General features: G+C 31.0%; 1 protein-coding gene across 1 annotated transcript in view; it reads right to left on the minus strand.

The window, feature by feature from the left end:
- LOC111701113 (cyclic nucleotide-gated cation channel alpha-3) overlaps positions 1–20,902 on the minus strand; it is a 22,117-nt gene extending 1,215 nt beyond the window's left edge. Inside the window, exons 1-16 of the mRNA XM_023472266.1 lie at positions 20,862–20,902; positions 18,990–19,075; positions 18,010–18,058; positions 16,794–16,860; positions 15,239–15,323; positions 14,676–14,734; positions 13,311–13,350; positions 12,290–12,324; positions 10,685–10,742; positions 8,609–8,715; positions 6,997–7,074; positions 6,110–6,197; positions 5,691–5,747; positions 5,074–5,086; positions 4,832–4,898; positions 1,449–1,517 (exon numbers count right to left, since the gene is read on the minus strand). Of these exons, the coding sequence (XP_023328034.1) occupies positions 1,466–1,517; positions 4,832–4,898; positions 5,074–5,086; positions 5,691–5,747; positions 6,110–6,197; positions 6,997–7,074; positions 8,609–8,715; positions 10,685–10,742; positions 12,290–12,324; positions 13,311–13,350; positions 14,676–14,734; positions 15,239–15,323; positions 16,794–16,860; positions 18,010–18,058; positions 18,990–19,031 (897 nt within the window). The 5' untranslated portion in view covers positions 19,032–19,075; positions 20,862–20,902 and the 3' untranslated portion in view covers positions 1,449–1,465. The remainder of the gene's footprint in view (positions 1–1,448; positions 1,518–4,831; positions 4,899–5,073; positions 5,087–5,690; positions 5,748–6,109; positions 6,198–6,996; positions 7,075–8,608; positions 8,716–10,684; positions 10,743–12,289; positions 12,325–13,310; positions 13,351–14,675; positions 14,735–15,238; positions 15,324–16,793; positions 16,861–18,009; positions 18,059–18,989; positions 19,076–20,861) is intronic.
- Between the last annotated feature and the right edge of the window lie 111 nt (positions 20,903–21,013).

Below are 21,013 nucleotides of genomic sequence, written 5' to 3' on the forward strand. Positions count from 1 at the left end.
TATTTTAGAAAATTGAGGGTCTCCGAGGATGCTTTAGGACGTCCTTGACTGGACACTGTCCACGACGCTCCGGTTCTTGCTGGGTAATTAGACAAATTTTATTAGAAATGATGCGCCTTGCGCAAAAGAATTTTTTTTCTTTTTCTTTTTTTGACACTGGGACAAATGATCAGACAAGGTAGTAGTTTCTAAAGAGGTGCAAAGCGTCATCAATTTCAGGGTATTTGTATTCTATAAAAGAGAAAGTTTTAACAAATGAACTGGTGGCCCCTCATATTTGTTTTTTAATCTAAGATTATTCCTTTCAGAAAAGTTAAAAACAATTTCTCAGAGAACTATGAATGAATTTAATGTTAAATATAGAAAAATTTAAATTTTAAGTTAAACAACAAGTATCTAAATTTTAGATTATAAAAAAACTGTTTAAAATTGTTTAATTTGTAAATGAAGTTAGCCCCAATGTGACAGTGACCTCAAGGGACATATGTACTTGAACTGGTCTGCATGAACGGGCTTAAACTATGCTTAGGCCTTGTAGCCCCACTCAGTTCTTGCAATGGACTGGTTGATTAAATTAAAGTTTAATACTAAGCATCTAAAAATGAGGTTTCAAGTTAATTTTGATTGAATTTGTCACTTAAAGGGAGTGTTCGCGAAAAATAAAAAAGGGGTTATAGGCTTACAGCAAAAAATAAGCGCTTTTGATCGCAACTAATCTTATTTTCTATCTGTTGCGTCTAAAAGGAGAAAATTCTTAAAAACGACTCATATCAAAGAACATAGCGTCCATACAAATTCAGAAAGTTGCAACATTCAACTCGGATTGTAAACAAATCAATTTACTTCGAAACAAATCATTCAGATATTACAAACAATAGCCATCGAAAATTTTTCGACGCACTCGTATATAGTTGATATTTCATAATATTTTTTTCATTTTTCATGATCTGACTTACTTCAGAAAGTGAAATATTATTAAAAAAAAAATCAAAATTATTATGAAATATTAACTGTGTATGAATGCGTCTAAAAATAATCGAAGACTATTGTTTGTAATATCTGAATTATTTGTTTGGAATTAAATTGATTATTTTATGAGTTAAATGTTAGGTTTTACGGTATGAGTCGTTTTTAACAATTTTCTCCTTATAGACGCAGCAGATAGAAGTAAGATTAGTAGCGATCAAAAGCACTTATTTTTTTCGCCGTAAGCCTATACCCCTTTCATTTTTCGCAATCAAAATACATTGAAAAAATAGGAAAATTGACCTTTTCTAACGATCTCTGTTTTTTTTTAAATTGCTAATTACTGAATGAGCTGTTTTTTGTTCAATCAATGCCCATAACCAAAAATTTGCACTATTTAACAAGAAAATTGCAAATATTTGGCATGAAAGGGAAACATGTTGTCGCTTATGGCCGCCTGCCTTCCCCCCTGCTCATCCTACCTTACTTCCAGGAACATTTAGAATTGAGAGTTCACCAAACACAACTCCGTCTCCAAGCGTAGCAAACACCTAACAAATATTACTTTTTAGACAATAGATTGAATGAACTTAATGGATTTTCAATTAACAATAGATTCAAAATAGATTCAATGTATTCAGAGATTTACGAAAAATTACATTTGCACGTTTTTATTTTGCTGAATTTAAGCATTTAATCCGATTAAGTTGTTTTGTTAGTTTTTATTTTATTGTTCAGATATTTGAGTTAACTTTTTATTACATAAATCTAAAAGTTGTCAAAAATACTTTTATAATGCTTTTTAGGCCGTTTTGAAGCAATAGAAAGCATTGATGCATATATTCTTTGTGAATAATTTGGGGAATTTTTACATTATTCTAAAAGATTTTTTTTTAATCATTACTTTTCAATTTAAGTTTTATTTTAGAAAATTTTCACTAGTTTCTTGTTTTTAGCCAAAAAATCGTAATTTGTTTAATTTAATGTTTGTGGTCGTATTCCACATTTAGACAATGATTTAATGGGGACCATTGTGAATTAGACGGTGTTAGGTTAGATCCCCAGCGCAATTTCCCTAGTCACAACTTCCCCGAGACATTTTCCCCAACAATAATTTCCCAACCACTAATTTCCACAACAGCAACTTCCCCAACAACAATTTCCCCATGCAGTAAAACAGCAATTTTCACAAAAACTATTTCCCCATGCAGTAAAATATCAAATATTTCCGTTTTTAACATTATTCCAATGAACAAATGCGCAATTTTAAGGTAAAAAAATTCGCAACTTTTTGAATGTGAAAAATCATTTGGATTAGAGTCGACAATGTTGGCAGTTTATACACTGTCCTCGAAGAAGAGAAATGTTCTGGTGGATCCCAATAAGTATGAGTACAACCTGCAATCAATGTCAAGGGACAAATCTAAATCATTCTGGAACTGTGTGGGGAAAAGGAAACATTCAAAATGTGTAGCAACAGCCGTTGTGAAGTGAAGTTGCTGTTGGGGAAATTAAGAATTTTACTGCATGGGGAAATTGGTGTTGGGGAAGTTGCTGTAGGGAAAATTAGTTACTGGGGAAGTTAGTGTTGGGGAAATTAGCGGTTGGGGAAGTTGCTGTTGGGGAAATTAGTGACTGGGGAAGTTAGTGTTGGGGAAATTAGCTGCTAAGGAAATTGCTGTTGTGGAAGTTGTGACTGGGGAAATGGTCTAACACCAATTAGACATACCCCTCTTTTTATTTTGCATGGAAGGTCCTTTGAAATTTCGAGGAACATCCCTCCAAGTATGAGAATTATCCATTAATCAATATACAGTGGACTATTCTATTTATAGGTTTGAACAGTCGTTGAACAATTATTCCCCCCAATTAAGCAAAACCCTGTGGGAGACAGATAAATCCTCTCAATTGGAAACCTTTCATAGATTCTCCTTAAACAACCGTTCCCTAGACTATACCTTCATCCATTAATAACCTATGTCCAATAAATCTTATTATTTTAAGGGAGTAACCCTTGTGTACCCAGCTCACTCAGGAATTAAGTTTTTGCCACAAACTCTGAATTTATAATCCCTATATCTTTGGAACCCAATGTCGTAAATCTTTGATATTTCAACCTTATATTATTTGAGCTAACAGAATTCATAGTTTGAAATATCTAAGGTCTATAACGACATTTGAATCCAAAGATATAGGGTTTAGAAAAGCAGAGTTTGTGACAAAGACTCAATTCCTTTGTTGCATAAAACGCTGGGTCCACTAAACACTGGGTTCACTAGACAAGCTGGTTTGCGTAACTGTGTAAGTAAATCCTTGAACTAGTTCGGAGTATGCTAATATCAGAGTAATCTTGTCAGGCTACTTTTGTTACATAAAACGTGGTGGGTGGACTTTACACTGGATAGTCCAGACTAGACAGTACGGCTGAACGCATATACACTAAGCAGTACATGTTGTACTGGCTCGGATCATGTTACTTTTTGAGTGATGTGGTAATTTGTAATCAGAAAAATTTATAATTTTGTGTGTTTCTTACAATTAGGATGATATTAACCTCTGTTGATTAGTTGATCAGTAGATCAGTTGATCAGTAGATCAGTTGATCAGTAGATCAGTTGATCAGTAGATCAGTTGATCAGTAGNAGATCTGTAGCTTTAGTCACAAAAAAGTTATAGGTCTATTTTAGATTTTTTTTCACAGACCGGACTTTTTTCCCGCCCTGTACCCTACCCTATATATTAAAGAAATATATTTTTAATAGAAAATCCTTTAAATTACTTTCATTAAAAGTCACAAAATTTCACGGTGAAAGTGTCAAAAATGAGAGTGCTAGGACAAAAAACTACAGGCGGGGTGCCAAATGCACCCCACCTCAAGCCTGTTTAGGGTTAACTTGGCTGGGTTGGGAGTCCTTGGGCTAAATTTAAAAAAATTAAATCCGAACAAACATCTTGTGTTTTTAGAAAATTTGACTTTCCTTGATTATATACATTTCCTTGCCTACATCTCCTTTCCTAAAACAACAATTATTCTAAGAATATCATCTTTCACAAAACTAAAAAATCACTTAAGCAAACAAGTTTGACATAAAAAAAGTTTTCTAGGTTTCCTCATACATTTTCATTCTTCAATCAATTAATTTAGAAAATTTGAAGATTTGATTGTTTCTTTTTGTTAAAAAACAGCAGTTTTATTACTATATTTTGAGCTTTTTCAGAGGATAACTGATTCATTTTTTGATTTGATTTAATGATTTCAATGATTTGGTTCTTTCCAAAAATTATTTTTTTTCCACTCAGGAGAAATAAAGTGGTGGTAAAAGATAGTTTTCAAAATGGGGGGGGGGGGGGGGGTTTTGAATAAAATATATATTCTCCTGGAATACCTACAGGAATATATGTACTCCTGGAATACTTACAGGAATATATACTCCTGGAATACCTTCAGGAATATATATACTCCTGGAATAATAACCGGTTACAGGAAAATATACTCCTGGAATACCTACAGGAATATATATACTCCTGGAATACCTTCAGGAATATATATATTCCTGTAATACCAACAGGAATATATACTCCTAGAATACCTACAGGAATATATACTCTTGGGACCTTTCAGGAATATATTTACTCCTGGAATATCTACAGGAATATATATACTTCTGGAATATCTACAGGAATATATTTACTCCTGGAATACCAACAGGAATATAAACTCCTGGAATACCTACTGGAGTATATACTCCTGGAATACCTACAGGAATATATACTCCTGTAATACCTACTGGAGTATATACTCCTGGAATACCTACTGGAGTATATACTCCTGGAATACCTACTGGAGTATATACTCCTGGAATACCTACAAACATAATCTCCAGGTGAGAATACTTCAAGTTTCAGCTTCAGCACTAAATCAACCAATAAACCTGAAAGAGGGAGGGAATTCAAAAGTTTCCAAAAATTCAAAAAAAAATTGTAAAGAGAAAAAAAAAATTTAATTCAAAAGTTTCAAAAAATTCAAAATTTTTAACATTTGTTTAATCAACGCATTTAACAGTTTCAATTTATTTTCATTTACTTCAATCAAACTTTTTGACTAACCTTTTTCACATTCCTAGGTGGCAGAGAAATTAAAACTTAATTTTAGTTTATCCAAAGCCAATAAAGTTGCATAATTTTAATAATTCGCAAATTTTATGGTATTATACATTTTACAATTACAGTAAATATTTATCATGAATATAGTAGTTGCTCTTTTTACTATGTTGTTTAGATCAGTGTACTGCAATGTTTACAATCTGATTAACCCAGATCCACGCACTCAGTTTAGATTTGTTCCCTGAACAATTATCAGAGATATATTATATTCAAGTGTTCTTCAATTGTATTCAAGTGTATCTCAAATAAATTGTTCAGATCAGAGGACGAGTTAGGTATTATATTTTGCACAGCTTTGAAAATTTCTCTTTTGTGGTTAATCCTTAACAATCAATTTTGTCTGATTTTCTTATAGTAGAATTTTTTTAAATATTTAAGGCAGAAAAAATCATTAAAAACTTGAAAAAACCGTCTTTTTGTTGCAAAAGGTTAATTAGATTTCATTTCACATTATTTCATTCAAATATTGATTTTCTGCTGCTGTCTGTAGCCATTTTTTAACATAGTTTTTAACATGTTAATTAGATCAAATAGTTAATTGCAAAATTGTTATCTATTACCTGGAAAATTTTAACCTTCTTTAGTGTTTCTAAATGAACATGCATTGCAATCTCTGCCTGAAAAATATGATGTGATCGCAAAATAACTTTGGAAAGTAAACACAGATTTCATTATTAATTAGCAAGTTAAATTTGAATGATTTATTAGTTTTTATTGTTTGGTTAACATTTAGTAATTAATCAATTATCTGCACAATGATGCCAATTTTTTATTCTGCCAACTGTAATACTATTCACATTATCCTAGGAAAGGCTTATTTTATAAGTATTATGTATTATAAGTTACATTATTTTCTTTATTTCTTTTTGTCAAGGATTGATTGATTGATTCCTTGATTGATTGATTGATTAATTCCTTGAGTTATTGACTAACTGATTTCATGATTGTTTGATTTATTGATTTCTTGAAACATTCTAACCTTAAGTTTGTCAGGAAGCATTCCCATAACCTGATCCTCATCAAGGGATTGTTTATTGTTCCATAGATATTCAAACCATTTTATCACCCTTTAAAATTTGATTTATTCTATCACCCTGTAAAATTTGATTTATTCTATCACCCTGCAAAATTTGATTTATTCTATCACCCTGCAAAATTTGATTTATTCTATCACCCTGCCAAATTTGATACCATTCTATCACCCTGCCAAATTTGATTTATTCTATCACCCTGCCAAATTTGATTTATTCTAGCACCCTGCCAAATTTTTACCGTTTTAACGTCCTTCAAATACTGTCAATTTCATCACCCTGCAGAATTTGAACTATTTTATCATCCTACCAAAATTCTACCTTTTTTTCTTACCCTCCTCAAATCAATTCATGCTACTTGCTAAATACTAATTAATTTAGAGCCTATTTACTTGAAACCTATAAGCCTTTAAATATAATTAAGTACAATTATCTCATAAACTGCTAAAATTTCATAGAAAATGGGCGTGAAGCGCCCCAAAAGCCTAGTATGTACATATATATACTTTGCTTGTCTGTTTGAATCCAATTAACGTCAAAACAACTGAGGCGATCGGTCCCAAATTTTGTGTTGGACCTGACGTGACCCCAGGGAAGGTTTATAAATGAGCAAAATTTTAAATATTTGTTTTTAAAAGTTTTTTATTTTGTAAAATTTTGAAAATGCGCAAAAAAATATTATGAAATCCAAACTATTAATTTTTTTTTATTCTGAGGATGCTCACAGATAAACCCAAAATTAAAAGTTTAATAGAAGATATGCGCGAAGCGATCTAAAAAGCCTTGTTGTTCTAAATTTTAATACAACAATGTAAAAAAGTTGAATTGAATTCACCGTGTTTCAAGTTCATCCCCGACCTTCCTGAACACAAGATACTGCTTTATTGCGTCTAGTCTGCTCTGATACTCATCCCTGGACAGTGGACATTGATAAAAAATTAAAGTATTTGCAGAAGGGGTATTGGGTTCTGAATAAACCATGTTTTTCAATTTCTTCAATTAGGGTTTACACTGTAATTGATTATTTACTTACGAGAAATTACGCGCAGTTACACAAAATTATTTTCATTTTACGTAATTTCACGGGATTATGAAAAATTAGCACAATTTCGCATAATTTCTACAAAATAATTTTGCGAAATTTTGCAATAATCACGCCTAATTAGCAGAACTTCAATTTCTCAAAATTACAACGTGATTTTGAATAATTTCTACCATGTAGTTTTGAAAATTTTTACAATAATCACGTATAATTAGTAAAACTTCAATTTCTCGAAATTACAGTGTAATATAGCATAACTTCTACAAAGTAATTTTGTAAAATTTTACAATACTCTACAAAATTTTGCATATTCGACATCCAAAGTGATGTAATTTCAATGACGAAAGAAAGGTCGCCGGGATATTAAAAAGGGTGCCTTTTACTGGTTAACAATGTCCCCAAAATCTACAAGATGACGACACATGGATGTCAGGTTGGTAATTGATGACGTCATATGGACGTCCTTTAGATTTGCCATAATTTCTGGGGAGTGACTGTAACGTAATAAGTATGGTTTAGAAAGAAAAAAGTTAAACTTTAATATAACTGAAAAATAGAGCTTTTTAATAACACATTGATTTTGAAGATTGATCCCTCCGTACCCAATATCCCTACTGCAAAGTTTTGTTTGGGAAATCCTGTATAATTTCTTAATTTCCAAATGTACCCATAGTTTTCCCAGGCTCTATCAACCCTTGAGTCAGAGTAAAGCATCAACAAATTTAACTAAACGTTTACGTAAGTAAGGAAAAACTATGACATTCACAACATTATGAATTGCTGACTATATATCTATCTCATCGAGAAGAAAGGTGATGATATTGCATATATAGAAATGACAAATTTTATAAGCAGATCATCCAGTAAAAAAGGTCGTAGTTTCTATATATGCATTTCATCTCCTTTTTTCTTTATGAGATGGATAGAATTTAGTGTAGGATGAGTCCAGCTTATACAATGGAACAAAGTTTTTGCCACAAACTCTGATTTGTAATTTCCTTTATCTTTTCAACCCCAAACCTTTAATCTTTTATAATATCAATTCTTTAAAATCAAATAAGCCCCGAGTTCATTATAAAAGGTTTACACCACGAAGTTACCAAGATATTGGTATTAAGAATAATAAAAATAAAAATAATGATAACAATGAAGTAATAATAATAATAATAATCTATATATAAACTTTGCTTGTCTGTCTGTTTGTCCGTTTGTATCCAAAAAAATGTCATAACGGCTGAACTGATAGGGCCCAAATTTTGTTTGGGACTTCACATGCCCCCCGGGGAAAATTTTACGTATGCTCAAAATTACAAACAGTTTTTATAATTGTTTCATTGGAGTGAAAATGCTGAATTATTGAGCAACAAATAAAAGTTGAAATAGAAATAAGATAAAAAAGACAAACCTGGCTGCACTCATATTAGTGATCATTGACCCAATATTTCCAACGATTGTCGCGAATATTATAACTCCGACAAGGAAATCCAGAATAACAAACACATGAGCGCTATCCTGGAACACAAATATATAACACATTAGCACTATCCTGGAACACAAATAATAAACACATGAGCGCTATCCTGGAACACAAATAAAAAAACTTGAGCACTATCATGAAACACAAATAATTAAGACATGATCGAGCTCTATTTTGGAACACAAATAATAAACACATGAGAATTTATTCTGAAAAACAACACATTTTTTAAAATCTTATAATAACTTCTCGTCAGTTGTTCTAAACAAATCATTTTTTATTTGACAATTAATTAATTTTTGTTTCATTATTACTTCTTGGGATTTATAATTTAAATATGAGCGTCCAGAGATTTGTTACAAATCTTTTTTAATTGAGTTTGATAAGAATATATTCCATGTCCACCATGAGCTTGATATTCTAGTTAGTCTAGCTTGATATTCTAGTTAGTTTAACTTGATATCCTAGTTAGTTTAACTTGAAATTCTAGTTAGTTTAACTTGATATTCTAGTTAGTTTAGCTTAATATTCTAGTTAGTTTAGCTTGATATTCTAGTTAGTTTAGCTTGATATTCTAATTAGTTTAGCTTGATATTCTAGTTAGTTTAACTTGATATTCTAGTTAGTTTAGCTTATTCCAATTAGTTTAGTTTGATATTCTAGTTAGTTTAACTTGATATTCTAGTTAGTTTAACTTGATATTCTAGTTAGCCTTGATATTCTATTTAGTTTATCTTGATATTCTAATTAGTTTAGCTTGATATTCTAGTTAGTTTAACTTGATATTCTAGTTATTTTAACTTGATATTCTAGTTAGCCTTGATATTCTATTTAGTTTATCTTGATATTCTAATTAGTTTAACTTGATATTCGAGTTAGTGTAGCTTAATATTCTAATTAGTTTAACTTGATATTCTAGTTAGTTTAGCTTGATATTCTAGTTAGCCTTGATATTCTAGTCAGTTTAACTTGATATTCTAGTCAGTTTAACTTGATATTCTAGTTAGCCTTGATATTCTAGTTAGTTTAGCTTAATATTCTAATTAGTTTAACTTGATATTCTAGTTAGTTTAGCTTGATATTCTAATTAGTTTAACTTGATATTTTAGTTAGTTTAGCTTGATATTCTAATTAGTTTAACTTGATATTCTAATTAGTTTAACTTGATATTCTAGTTAGTTTATCTTGATATTCTAATTAGTTTAGCTTGATATTCTAATTAGTTTAACTTGATATTCTAGTCAGTTTAACTTGATATTCTAGTTAGTTTAACTTGATATTCTAATGAGTTTAGCTTGATATTCTAGTCAGTTTAACTTTATATTCTAGTTAGTTTAGCTTGATATTCTAATTAATTTAACTTGGTATTCTAGTTAATTAACTTGATATTCTAGTTAGTGTAGCCTTGATATTCTTGTTAGTTTAGTCTTGATATTCTAGTCAATTAGCTTAATATTCTAGTTAGTTTAGCCTTGATATTCTAGTTACTTAGCTTGATATTATAGTTAGTTTAGCCTTGATATTCTAGTTAGTGTAGCTTGATATTCTAGTTAGTTTAACTTGATATTCTAGTCAGTTTAACTTGATATTCTAGTTAGTTTAGCTTGATATTCTAGTTAGTTTAGCCTTGATATTCTAGTTAGGTTAACTTGATATTAAAGTTAGTTTAGCCTTGATATTCTAGTTAGCCTTGATATTCTAGTTAATTTAGCTTGACATTCTAGTTGGTTTAACTTGATATTATAGTTAGTTTAGCTTGATATTCTAGTTAGTGTAGCTTGATATTCTAGTTAGTTTAGCTTGATATTCTAGTTAGTGTAGCTTGATATTCTAGTTAGTTTAGCTTGATATTCTATTTAGTTTATCTTGATATTCTAGTTAGTTTAACTTGATATTCTAGTTAGTTTAGCTTGATATTCTAGTTAGTCTAGCTTGATATTCTATTTAGTTTAACTTGATATTCTATTTAGTTTAGCTTGATTTGATAATGAAAAAATAATTCACCTGAATTGGTTGGGCTGTCTCTCCAATAGTAGTCAGGGTTAAGGTTGACCACCAAAAGCTTAAAAAAACATAAAAAGATCAAAATAGCTTTATTACCTAGAATCTAGAATATTTTAGGAAACCCTGGTATAGAATATTCTAGGAACCCTGGTATAGAATATTCTAGGAACCCTGGCATAGAATATTCTAGGAACCCTGGTATAGAATATTCTAGGAACCCTGGTATAGAATATTCTAGGAACCCTGGTATAGAATATTCTAGTAACCCTGGTATAGAATATTCTAGGAACCCTGGCATAGAATATTCTAGGAACCCTGGTATTGAATATTGTAGGAACCCTGGTATAGAATATTCAAGGAACCCTGACAAAGAATATTCTAGGAACCCTGGTATAGAATATTCTAGAAACCCTGGTATAGAATATTCTAGGAACCCTGGTATAGAATATTCTAGGAACCCTGGTATAGAATATTCTAGGAACCCTGGTATAGAATATTCTAGAAACCCTGGCATACAATATTCTAGGAACCCTGGTAAAGAACATGCTAGAAACCCTGGTATAGAATATACTAGGAACCCTGGTATAGAATATTCTAGGAACCTGGTATAGAATATTCTAGGAACCCTGGTATAGAATATTCTAGAAACCCTGGCACACAATATTCTAGAAACCCTGATAGAAAATATCCTAGGAACCCTGGTATAGAATATACTAGGAACCCTGGTATAGAATATTCTAAGAACCCTGATATAGAATATTCTAGGAACCCTGGCATAGAATATTCTAGGAGCCCTGGTATAGAATATCCTAGGAACCCTGGTGTAGAATATCCTAGGAACCCTGGTATAAAATATTCTAGGAACCCTGGTATAGAATATTCTAGGAACCCTGGTGTAGAATATCCTAGGAACCCTGGTATAGAATATTCTAGGAACCCTGGTATAGAATATTCTAGGAACCCTGGTGTAGAAACCCTGGTATAGAATATTCTAGGAACCCTGGTTTAGAATTGTCTAGGAATTCTGGTAAAGAATATTCTAGGAACCCTGATTTAGAATTGTCTAGGAACCCTGGCACACAACATTCTAGGAACCCTGGTAAAGAAAATTCTAGAAACCCTGGTATAGAATATACTAGGAACCCTGGTATAGAATATTCTAGGAACCCTGGTATAGAGTATTCTAGGAACCCTGGTATAGAATATTCTAGGAACCCTGGCATAGAATATTCTATTAACCCTGGCATAGAATATTCCAGGAACCCTGGTATAGAATATTCTAGGAATTCTGGTATAGAATATCCTAGGAACCCTGGTATAGAATATTCTAGTAATACTGGTATAGAATATTCTAGGAACCCTAGTATAGAATATTCTAGGAACCCTGGCCTAGAATATTCTAGGAACCCTGGTATAGAATATTCTAGGAACCCTGGTATAGAATATTCTAGGAACCCTCGTGTAGAATATCCTAGGAACCCTGGTATAGAATATTTTAGGAATCCTGGTTTAAGATATTTTACAGGAATTTCATTATGAAATATCCTAGAAAATTATAAAAATAGGAAGAAATAACAATAGTAATTATGAATAAATATTACATACCTAAAGATATATTGATCATGAAGGTTCTCAGATCCCTAGATAGAGAAATTTTATTTATGAAAAGAAAAACATTTATAAACAATACAGGGTGACCCATAAAGGATGAAGCTTTAATAACGACCTTAAACAATTCACCAATATAAACATTTATTGGATTTTTTTGACATAATCTTTAATGGCAATTTTTTAATTTTCCAGAAAAAAACAAGATTACCAAAAGGAAACAAAAGGAATCCTTTGTGGGTAACCTGGTTTATTATTGTAAAATACCTCTAGCAGAGGCAAGGTAAAAGGGCACATAATTGCGAATCTTTAATACACCGCCTAATTCAAATTACGCGTACAATTCCGTCATTTTTTAGTCTAATTTAATATTATTGTTAGTTCAGAATCAATTAGAGATCCATGTTTTTTTTAAAATTTTGATTTTGATTTGTGGTTTCCCTGCAAGAGTCACTTGCGCATTTCTAGAAATATCAGAATGAAACATTTTTCCCGAGCCAGAAAAACGACGTTATCTTCCCCTTTTCTTTATCAAGGGAACCGTTGTAAATTGGGCATTTCCATCTTTGCATAGATGGTCTCTTGAAAATACGCTTACAGTCCTTTTTATTTTTAATGAATTGTTTTTTGATTTTTTAATGAATTTTTAGTGAATTTTTAATGAATTGTTCATAAATTGTTCATGAATTGTTCATGAATTGTTAATGAATTGTTAATGAATTTTTAATGAATTGTTAATGAATTGTTAACGAATTGTTAATGAATTGTTAACGAATTGTTAATGAATTGTAAACAAATTTTTATGTACTGTTAATGAATTGTTAATGAATTTTTAATGTACTGTTAATTAATTGTTAACGAATTTTAATACATTGCTAATGAATTGTTAATGAATTGTTAATGAGTTGTTAATGATTTGGTAATGCATTGTTGCTGAATTTTAAATGAATTGTTAATATTTTTTTAATGAATTGTTAATGAAAATTTTTAATGAAAATATTAAATAAAATATTCTTCCCTGGTAGACCCAGCCATCAGTCTCAAATCCAATAGAGAAACTGAAAAATTCATTATTTTTCATAAATCATTTGTTTTGGGTTGAACTACATCTGCGCTACCAAAATAAATGATTTTAAAATCTCCACAAAAAAATTAAATTCAACATATTTCAATGGAACTACCCTTTTCCCCATCCCCTTATATGTACGATGTACACACTTCCTTATATTGCATAGCTTGAAGGAACTGTAAGTGACGCTAGTAACCGTATAGTTGCTTGAAGGAACTGTAAGTGACGCTAGTAACCGTATAGTTGCTTGAAGGAACTGTGTAACACTAGTAACCGTATAGTTGCTTGAAGCAACTGTAAGTGACGTTAGTAACCGTATAGTTGCTTGAAGGAACTGTAAGTGACGCTAATAACCATATAGTTGCTTGAAGGAACTGTAAGTGACGCTAGTAACCGTATAGTTGCTTGAAGGAACTGTAAGTGACGCTAGTAACCGTATAGTTGCTTGAAGGAACTGTAAGTGACGCTAGTAACCGTATAGTTGCTTGAAGGAACTGTAAGTGACGCTAGTAACCGTATAGTTGCTTGAAGGAACTGTAAGTGACTGTAAGAGCTCTTCCTAGTCTCTACTCGATAAACAGTGTCAGTCCCTTATAAATCGGGCATTACCCTCTTTGCATGGAAGGTTACTTAAGATTACGTTTACAGTCCCATTAATGATTATTTAAAAGATATTTTATAAAATATAGGGCTGGGCAAAGTTCCATTAACGAACATGGGTTTTCGATAATAAACAGAAGAGTCTGTTAACGAATGGCAAACACCTTAAATTAATAACGAAACGGATTAGCCGTTTTTGAAAAAAAATTGCAGTTGAAAACGAAACGGAATTTTTTTTAAAACGATGAATTTCGTTTTTGTTCTGCTTTGCGCCGTCAACACTGTTAATTCTGTAATAATAGTTGAAAATTTTCTGTTAACCCTGTTAATAAAATTAAGATCGTTAATTAATGGTAACTTTAAAAATAACGGAAAATAACGTTGACAAAACAAAGTTTCGTTCTTACCCTCTAAAACAAACGGCTACCTGAGATTTATTCTAAAAACGGTTGGAACTAACCGTTAACGAAACAGGTGTAAAAAGTTGGAACGCGCCCAGCCCTAATAAAACGTGCAATATAAATTTATAGAAGTAAATATTTTTTTTTAAAGAGCATGTTAAACCCTTAAGTTTCATGAACTAATAAAACACGATGTCCCCTAGATTCTAGAACTTAAGAATAATTGTTGCCAGACCAAGTTCTCTAAAACATGAAAGGTTTTAAACAATTGATAAACTTTGTTCCGACATTTGACTATAGTAAAAATAAATTCCTGATGGCGAAGAAGAAGCAAGCATTCCAATGTACAAGGATAAGAATATAGTAAATTATCTGAAACAAAAAGTTTGAATTGTGAAGCAAGGCAAAAAAATTCTCTCTGACAGCTTGTGCGCAATACCCAGAAAAAGGCAAAATGTGTGTTCAATAAATAAAATTGGGATCGAAAGTCACAGCTTGCTGGGATAAGGACAGAACCTGATAGATTCGTGTTTATGATCAAAACAAATTTCGTGTTTATATCTTAACTTTTGCCATGGATTAAAAGAGATATTATTAATTCTTCCAGAATTCAAATTATTAATTAAAATTAAAATTGACGAAATATGTGATTTATTCTAAAATGCTAAAGATACAAAGAATGTTAAATGCTCATAATTGATACCATCTAAAAAATGTATCATATATTTAAATTAAACGACTGTATTTAAGTCTTCTTTTAGTTCCCATGTTTATGAGGCTCACACAATGATTATATTGTATGCAAAAAAGGATATTTTGCCCAAAAGCTTTATTCATATTGGTGTAATTTGAATTTTACATCTTCCAATATATTACCTTAGTTATTCTAAATGCATTCGGGAAGTTTGTTCTTGTTTCAGTTTTATTGAAAAATTCAAACATTCTATCCAGACGTAGGACCCTAAACATTGAGAAACATGAACATGCAGAACCCTGAAGATGTAGAATCTTAAACATGTAGAATCTTAAACATGAAGAATCTTAAACATGTAGAACCATGAACATGTAGAATCCTAAACATGTAGAACCCTAAACATGTAGAACCCTGAACATGTATAATCCTGAATATGTAGAATCTTAAACATGAATGTAGAACCCTAAACATGTATAATCCTAAACATGTAGAATCCTGAACATGTAGAACCCTGAACATGGAGAACCCTGAACATGTAGAACCTTGAACATGGAGAACCCTTAACATTGATAACTTTGAACATGTAGAACCCTGAACATGGAGAACCCTAAACATGTAGAATCCTGAACAATACCACGTAGAATCCTGAACGTTACTATGTAGAATTGTCGAGAAAAAACATCTCTTTTAAAGGATGATTAGAAACTCAGATCTGCGTGTAAAAAAGCAAATTCAAAATTTAATGAAAATTTATCAAAATTATTTTTGACAAAAGGTTTTTGATATTTTTAGTTTTTTTTCATGAAAAACTAAAATCATTCCACGAAATTATTTGATCGTAAATTCAATTGTAAAGTATAGTCCATAGGAAATTAATGAAGTGAATATTTAAAAAAAAGAATTACTAAAATGAAAAATTATATTAATTGAATGGGAACATTTTCAATGCCCTTTCAATGCATATTTTCATCATACAATAGATTTCTTACGTTTAATTAATTGAATTTAATTAATGTTCACATTACAAAGTTAATTACAGAAGCCCCACAAGAAAGCGGAAATATTTGTGGCAACCTCTTAATCTAATTTGTAACTGGTTTATGATGATATAGATATATTGAACATTATTATAAATTTGAACAATTATAATTCTATTGATATATTGTACATTATTATAAATTTGAACAAATATATATAACAAAATCCTCATTCAGTAGTTTACTGTCTACTCGGTGTAGATATTTAGACCTGTAGACGTACTACTCCATTTTAACAATTTTGATTTTGAATTAATGAAATATGAAATTCTGATTAACTTTCCTCTGTTTTTTTTAAAAGCGTAATTTTAGAAATATGTTAAGTTATTACTGTTTTGAAAAACAAAAGCAAGACAAACCACTAAAAATCCCTAACATTTCCTTAATATTCACTGAAAAATCCTAAAAATATACCTGAAAAACCCTTTTAATAATCCCTGAAAAAATCCCTTAAATTTCCGTGAAAAATCCTTAAATAATTCTTTAAAAATCCCCGAATAATCCCTGAAAAATTCCTAAATTATCCTTAAAAATTCCCTGAATAATCCCTAAAAAATCCCTAAATTATCCTAAAAATCCCTGAATAATCCCTAAAAAATCCCTAAATTATCCTAAAAATTCCCTGAATAATCCCTAAAAAATCCCTAAATTATCCTAAAAAATCCCTGAATAATCCCTGATAAATATTAGAAAAATAAACCTGTTTAGTCTGAAGATGACCGGGCAAGGAACTGTTTCATGACACTGTGTGCCGAGGAATAAGTAGGCTGGAGAACATGAAGATATTATCATATTTTAAACAGTATTCAAAGTATAGTATTGCCCGAAAACCATGTAAAGAGATGTAGGCAGCAGTTATGAATATTAAGCTGATCTGAAGATGTTATTGCCCACCCGAGTGAAGGTCGAAAAAAGGGTGAATTTTTATCGAAACCGTTCGAAATGTTTTTAAATCTGAAAAATTGTTGTTTTCAAGCATTCGCAGGCGAAGATATTCTTTTTCGGGTTAGAAAATGTATGAGACATTGTTTCAGCTTGAAAATAAAAAAATCTATAAAACAACAAAAATATTGCAATGGCTTTAAAATCATGTTTTCGTCATCAGCAGCAGAATTTTTGATCCAAAATCAAAAATATTTCGAATTTTTGTGTTCTTTCAATGAAATTTTTTCAAAGGAAAAGCAGCACCTTTGAACAGTTTTTGAAAAACCGTACCTCCCCCTCCTCCCAAGGATTAATCTGAATAATAACTTAGCTTTTTTTTAAACCACTTTTTAAACCGTATATCCAATCTCGACGTTTCCGGAGTCTTCTGTTAAAATTTGAGTCAGAATTCAAACCCCATTTACGCGGATTGGAATTTACTCACATGTCAACCAAAAGAAAGATTGGATTCAAAAAAGGCTAGAGCTTGGAAATTATCTGCTGGATACACAAAATCCCAAAAGGTTACTTATAAATACGGTTTTCAGCGAAAAGAAAAAATCATTTCTCGACATTTATTTTTGCATTTCTGCATTCCGTTTGCTCGAGAAAAATGAGAAATCTTTTTTTCGAGAATTTGCGAAATACAAAATTGTAAAATGTTGCGAAAAAATGCGAAAATTTTCCAAAAAAATGCAAATATTTCGCGAAAAACATTTATCAAAGTAAAGGAAAATAAATTATTAATGATGATATAATACAATTTCTAATGCTGAGCTTTCAGAGCAGAGAATTCCGGAGAAGTTATTTTGCGCAAGTCATTGTTGCAGCTGCAAAAATTGTTCACTCGAAATTTCGTATAGTTTTTGCATTTTTTCGCTTAATCCATATTCGCATTGCGAAAAAGTATTTTTTACATTTTTCGCGAAAGTTTTCATTCGCTGGAAACCCTACTTTCAAGCAAAATGTATTTGAAGTAAAAGATAATATCCCTAGATCTGTTGGTAGAACGCTTATAATGTCGATAATGAAAAATGGGTTCTAATCAAATATTCCATTGTTTACAATTTTTCTATTTATTCTCAATGAAACAAAATAATCGTATTTTGAATGTTATATTTGTGCAGTATTTATGTCAAAGCTTTGATGCACTAGGACTGGAAAAGTTTATGCTAGTTCAGATTAGATTTCAGGATTACATACAATTGAGAACAATAAAGAATATGAGATAAAAATATAAAAGTTTAAACCCACATTTTACACTCTCAATTCAGTGATAAGGGGACTGTAAGCGTTATTTAAAATGATCCTTCGGCCTTTACATTTTCATAGAAATTAAATACCTGGTTTAGAATACTTTGATCGGGTAAATACCTTGTTTAGAATACTTTGATCGGGTAAACACCTGGTTTAGAATACTTTGATCAGGTAAATACCTGGTTTAGAATACGTTGATCGGGTAAATACCTGGTTTAGAATACTTTGATCCGTTAAATACCTGGTTTAGAATACTTTGATCCATTAAATATCTGGTTTAGAATACTCTGATCGGGTAAATACCTGGTTTAGAATACTTTGATCGGTAAAATACCTGGTTTAGAATACTTTAATCAGTTAAATACCTGGTTTAGAATACTTTAATCGGTTAAATACCTGGTTTAGAATACTCTAATTGGTTAAATACCAGGTTTAGAATACTTTGATCGGGTAAATACCTGGTTTAGAATACTTTAATCGGGTAAATACCTGGTTTAGAATACTTTGATCCGTTAAATACCTGGTTTAGAATACGTTGATCGGGTAAATATCTGGTTTAGAATACATTGATTGGTTAAATACCTGGGTTAGAATACTTTGATTGGTTAAATACCTGGCTTAGAATAAAAAGAATTGTTAAGAAAAGATAAAAAAGGAACAATTTGAAAAAAAACTATTTTTCAGAATTTGAGAATAGAAAGGATAAAAATGGATCCTTGATGTAATTTTTCCGCAGTAGAACTGGATCCTTGACCATCAAACCTTGCTCTAGGTACCCCTCATGTACACGGATAAATAGATCTAGAACAAACCTTGCTATAGATACCCCTCATGTATACGGATAAATAGATCTAGATTAAACTTTACTCTAGATACCTCTCATGTACACGGATAAATAGATCTAGATAAAACTTTTCTCTAGATACCCCTCATGTACACCGATAAATAGATCTATATTAAACTTTACTCTGGATACCCCTCATGTACACGGATAAATAGATCTAGAATAAACTTTACTCTAGATACCCCTTATATAAACGGATAAATAAATCTAGATTAAACCTTGCTCTAGATACCACTCATGTACACGGATAAATAGATCTAGATTGAACTTTACTCTAGATACCCCTCATGTACACGGATGAATAGATCTAGATTAAACTTTACTCTAGATACCCCTCATGTACACGGATAAATAGATCTATATTAAACTTTACTCTAGATACCCCTCATGTACACGGATAAATAGATCTTGAATAAACTTTACTCTAAATACCCCTTATGTACACGGATAAAAAGATCTAGATTAAACTTTACTATAGATACCCCTCATGTACGCGGATATACATATCTAGATCAAACCTTGCTCTAGATACCCCTCACGGATATATAGATCTAGAATAAACTTTACTCTAGATACCCCTCATGTACACGGATAAATATTATACAATAAATGTATGTATATAATGATTTTTAGTCTCTACTATGTATATTTACTGGCGCCCTAAGAGATGTGTAATAATTGGAATATATTGATGTACTCAATTTTTATCCCGTAAATATACATAGGATATACTGTAAATCAATTTAATTATTATATTATTATTAATTATTAGGATTTTTGTATTTTTTTTTGCATATTCTTGAGATTGCACCAAATTTGAATGTTAAAAATAAGTGAAACAAAAAAATCGAAAATTTCGAAGAGGCCAGAGCCCGCGATTTAAAAACTTCGGCTCGAGACGTAATGACTTTAAGACCCAATCTTTGACCCAACTCTGAAGACAGCTTGTGTCACGTGATTGACAGCTGCAAGATCTTAGACTAGAGTTAGGTCCAATTAAAATAAAACCGACCTTGGTTGGTTTTAGTGGAGAATAAGGCTCAATGTTGAGTCTTGTTCTCATAAAAACCCGGAATGCGTCAATTCCTACCATGATATCCGCCAAAAAGAATATTAAACCGGTTTTATGAACTCATTTCTGTGGAAAATAAGATGCAGCTTGAATCTGAAAGCTCAAGGCGTTAATAAGGCCCAGCGACAGCTTAAGACCCGACCCGTATTTTCCCAAGTTTTCTAAATCCCGGGCACAGGAATTAAAGATAATTAAAATATTTTGCGACAGTATGCGCATCCAAGAAAGAAAAAAATAAGTTGAACATTTTTTTTGTGGTTTTCAACATAAGCATGAATTATCATTTTCCCTCTCCTATCTCTATTATTTCTCCGTGACCATTCATACATTTTTATTTTTCGTTGATATAAACAAAATACAAATTAAAACTTTTTTAACGATATTTGAAAAAAAGTAAATAATTTCTCTTACATCGTTCTCTACTTTCTAAAATTAAAATAATCACTCCAACCATTAAAGTTTAAGATCTTTATTTTTTTTAAATGAGGATTTAAATTCGGGTTTTTTGAAAAAAAGGCATCTCCATATTTTGCCCCAAAGAGAACTCACTAAAAATCAGACCTCAAGCTTTTTAGAGTATAGTCTTAAGTTTTTAGTTATTCTTTTTCGTTGTATTTATGTTATTATTCTTTTTTATTTTAAGAATTAATTTATTGTTTGAAACAAATTACCGATTATATAGAGAACATCGCAAATATAGTCCAGGACAAACCAACCTTTAATAAAACATCTTATGATCATTATGATTATTATAATGTTTATATCATTTATCATTATCATTATCATTATCATTATCATTATCATTATCATTATCATTATCATT

The sequence above is a fragment of the Eurytemora carolleeae genome, unplaced genomic scaffold, assembly GCF_000591075.1.
Source record: "Eurytemora carolleeae unplaced genomic scaffold, Eaff_2.0 scaffold346, whole genome shotgun sequence".
In the NCBI taxonomy this organism is placed as follows: Eukaryota; Metazoa; Arthropoda; class Copepoda; order Calanoida; family Temoridae; genus Eurytemora; species Eurytemora carolleeae.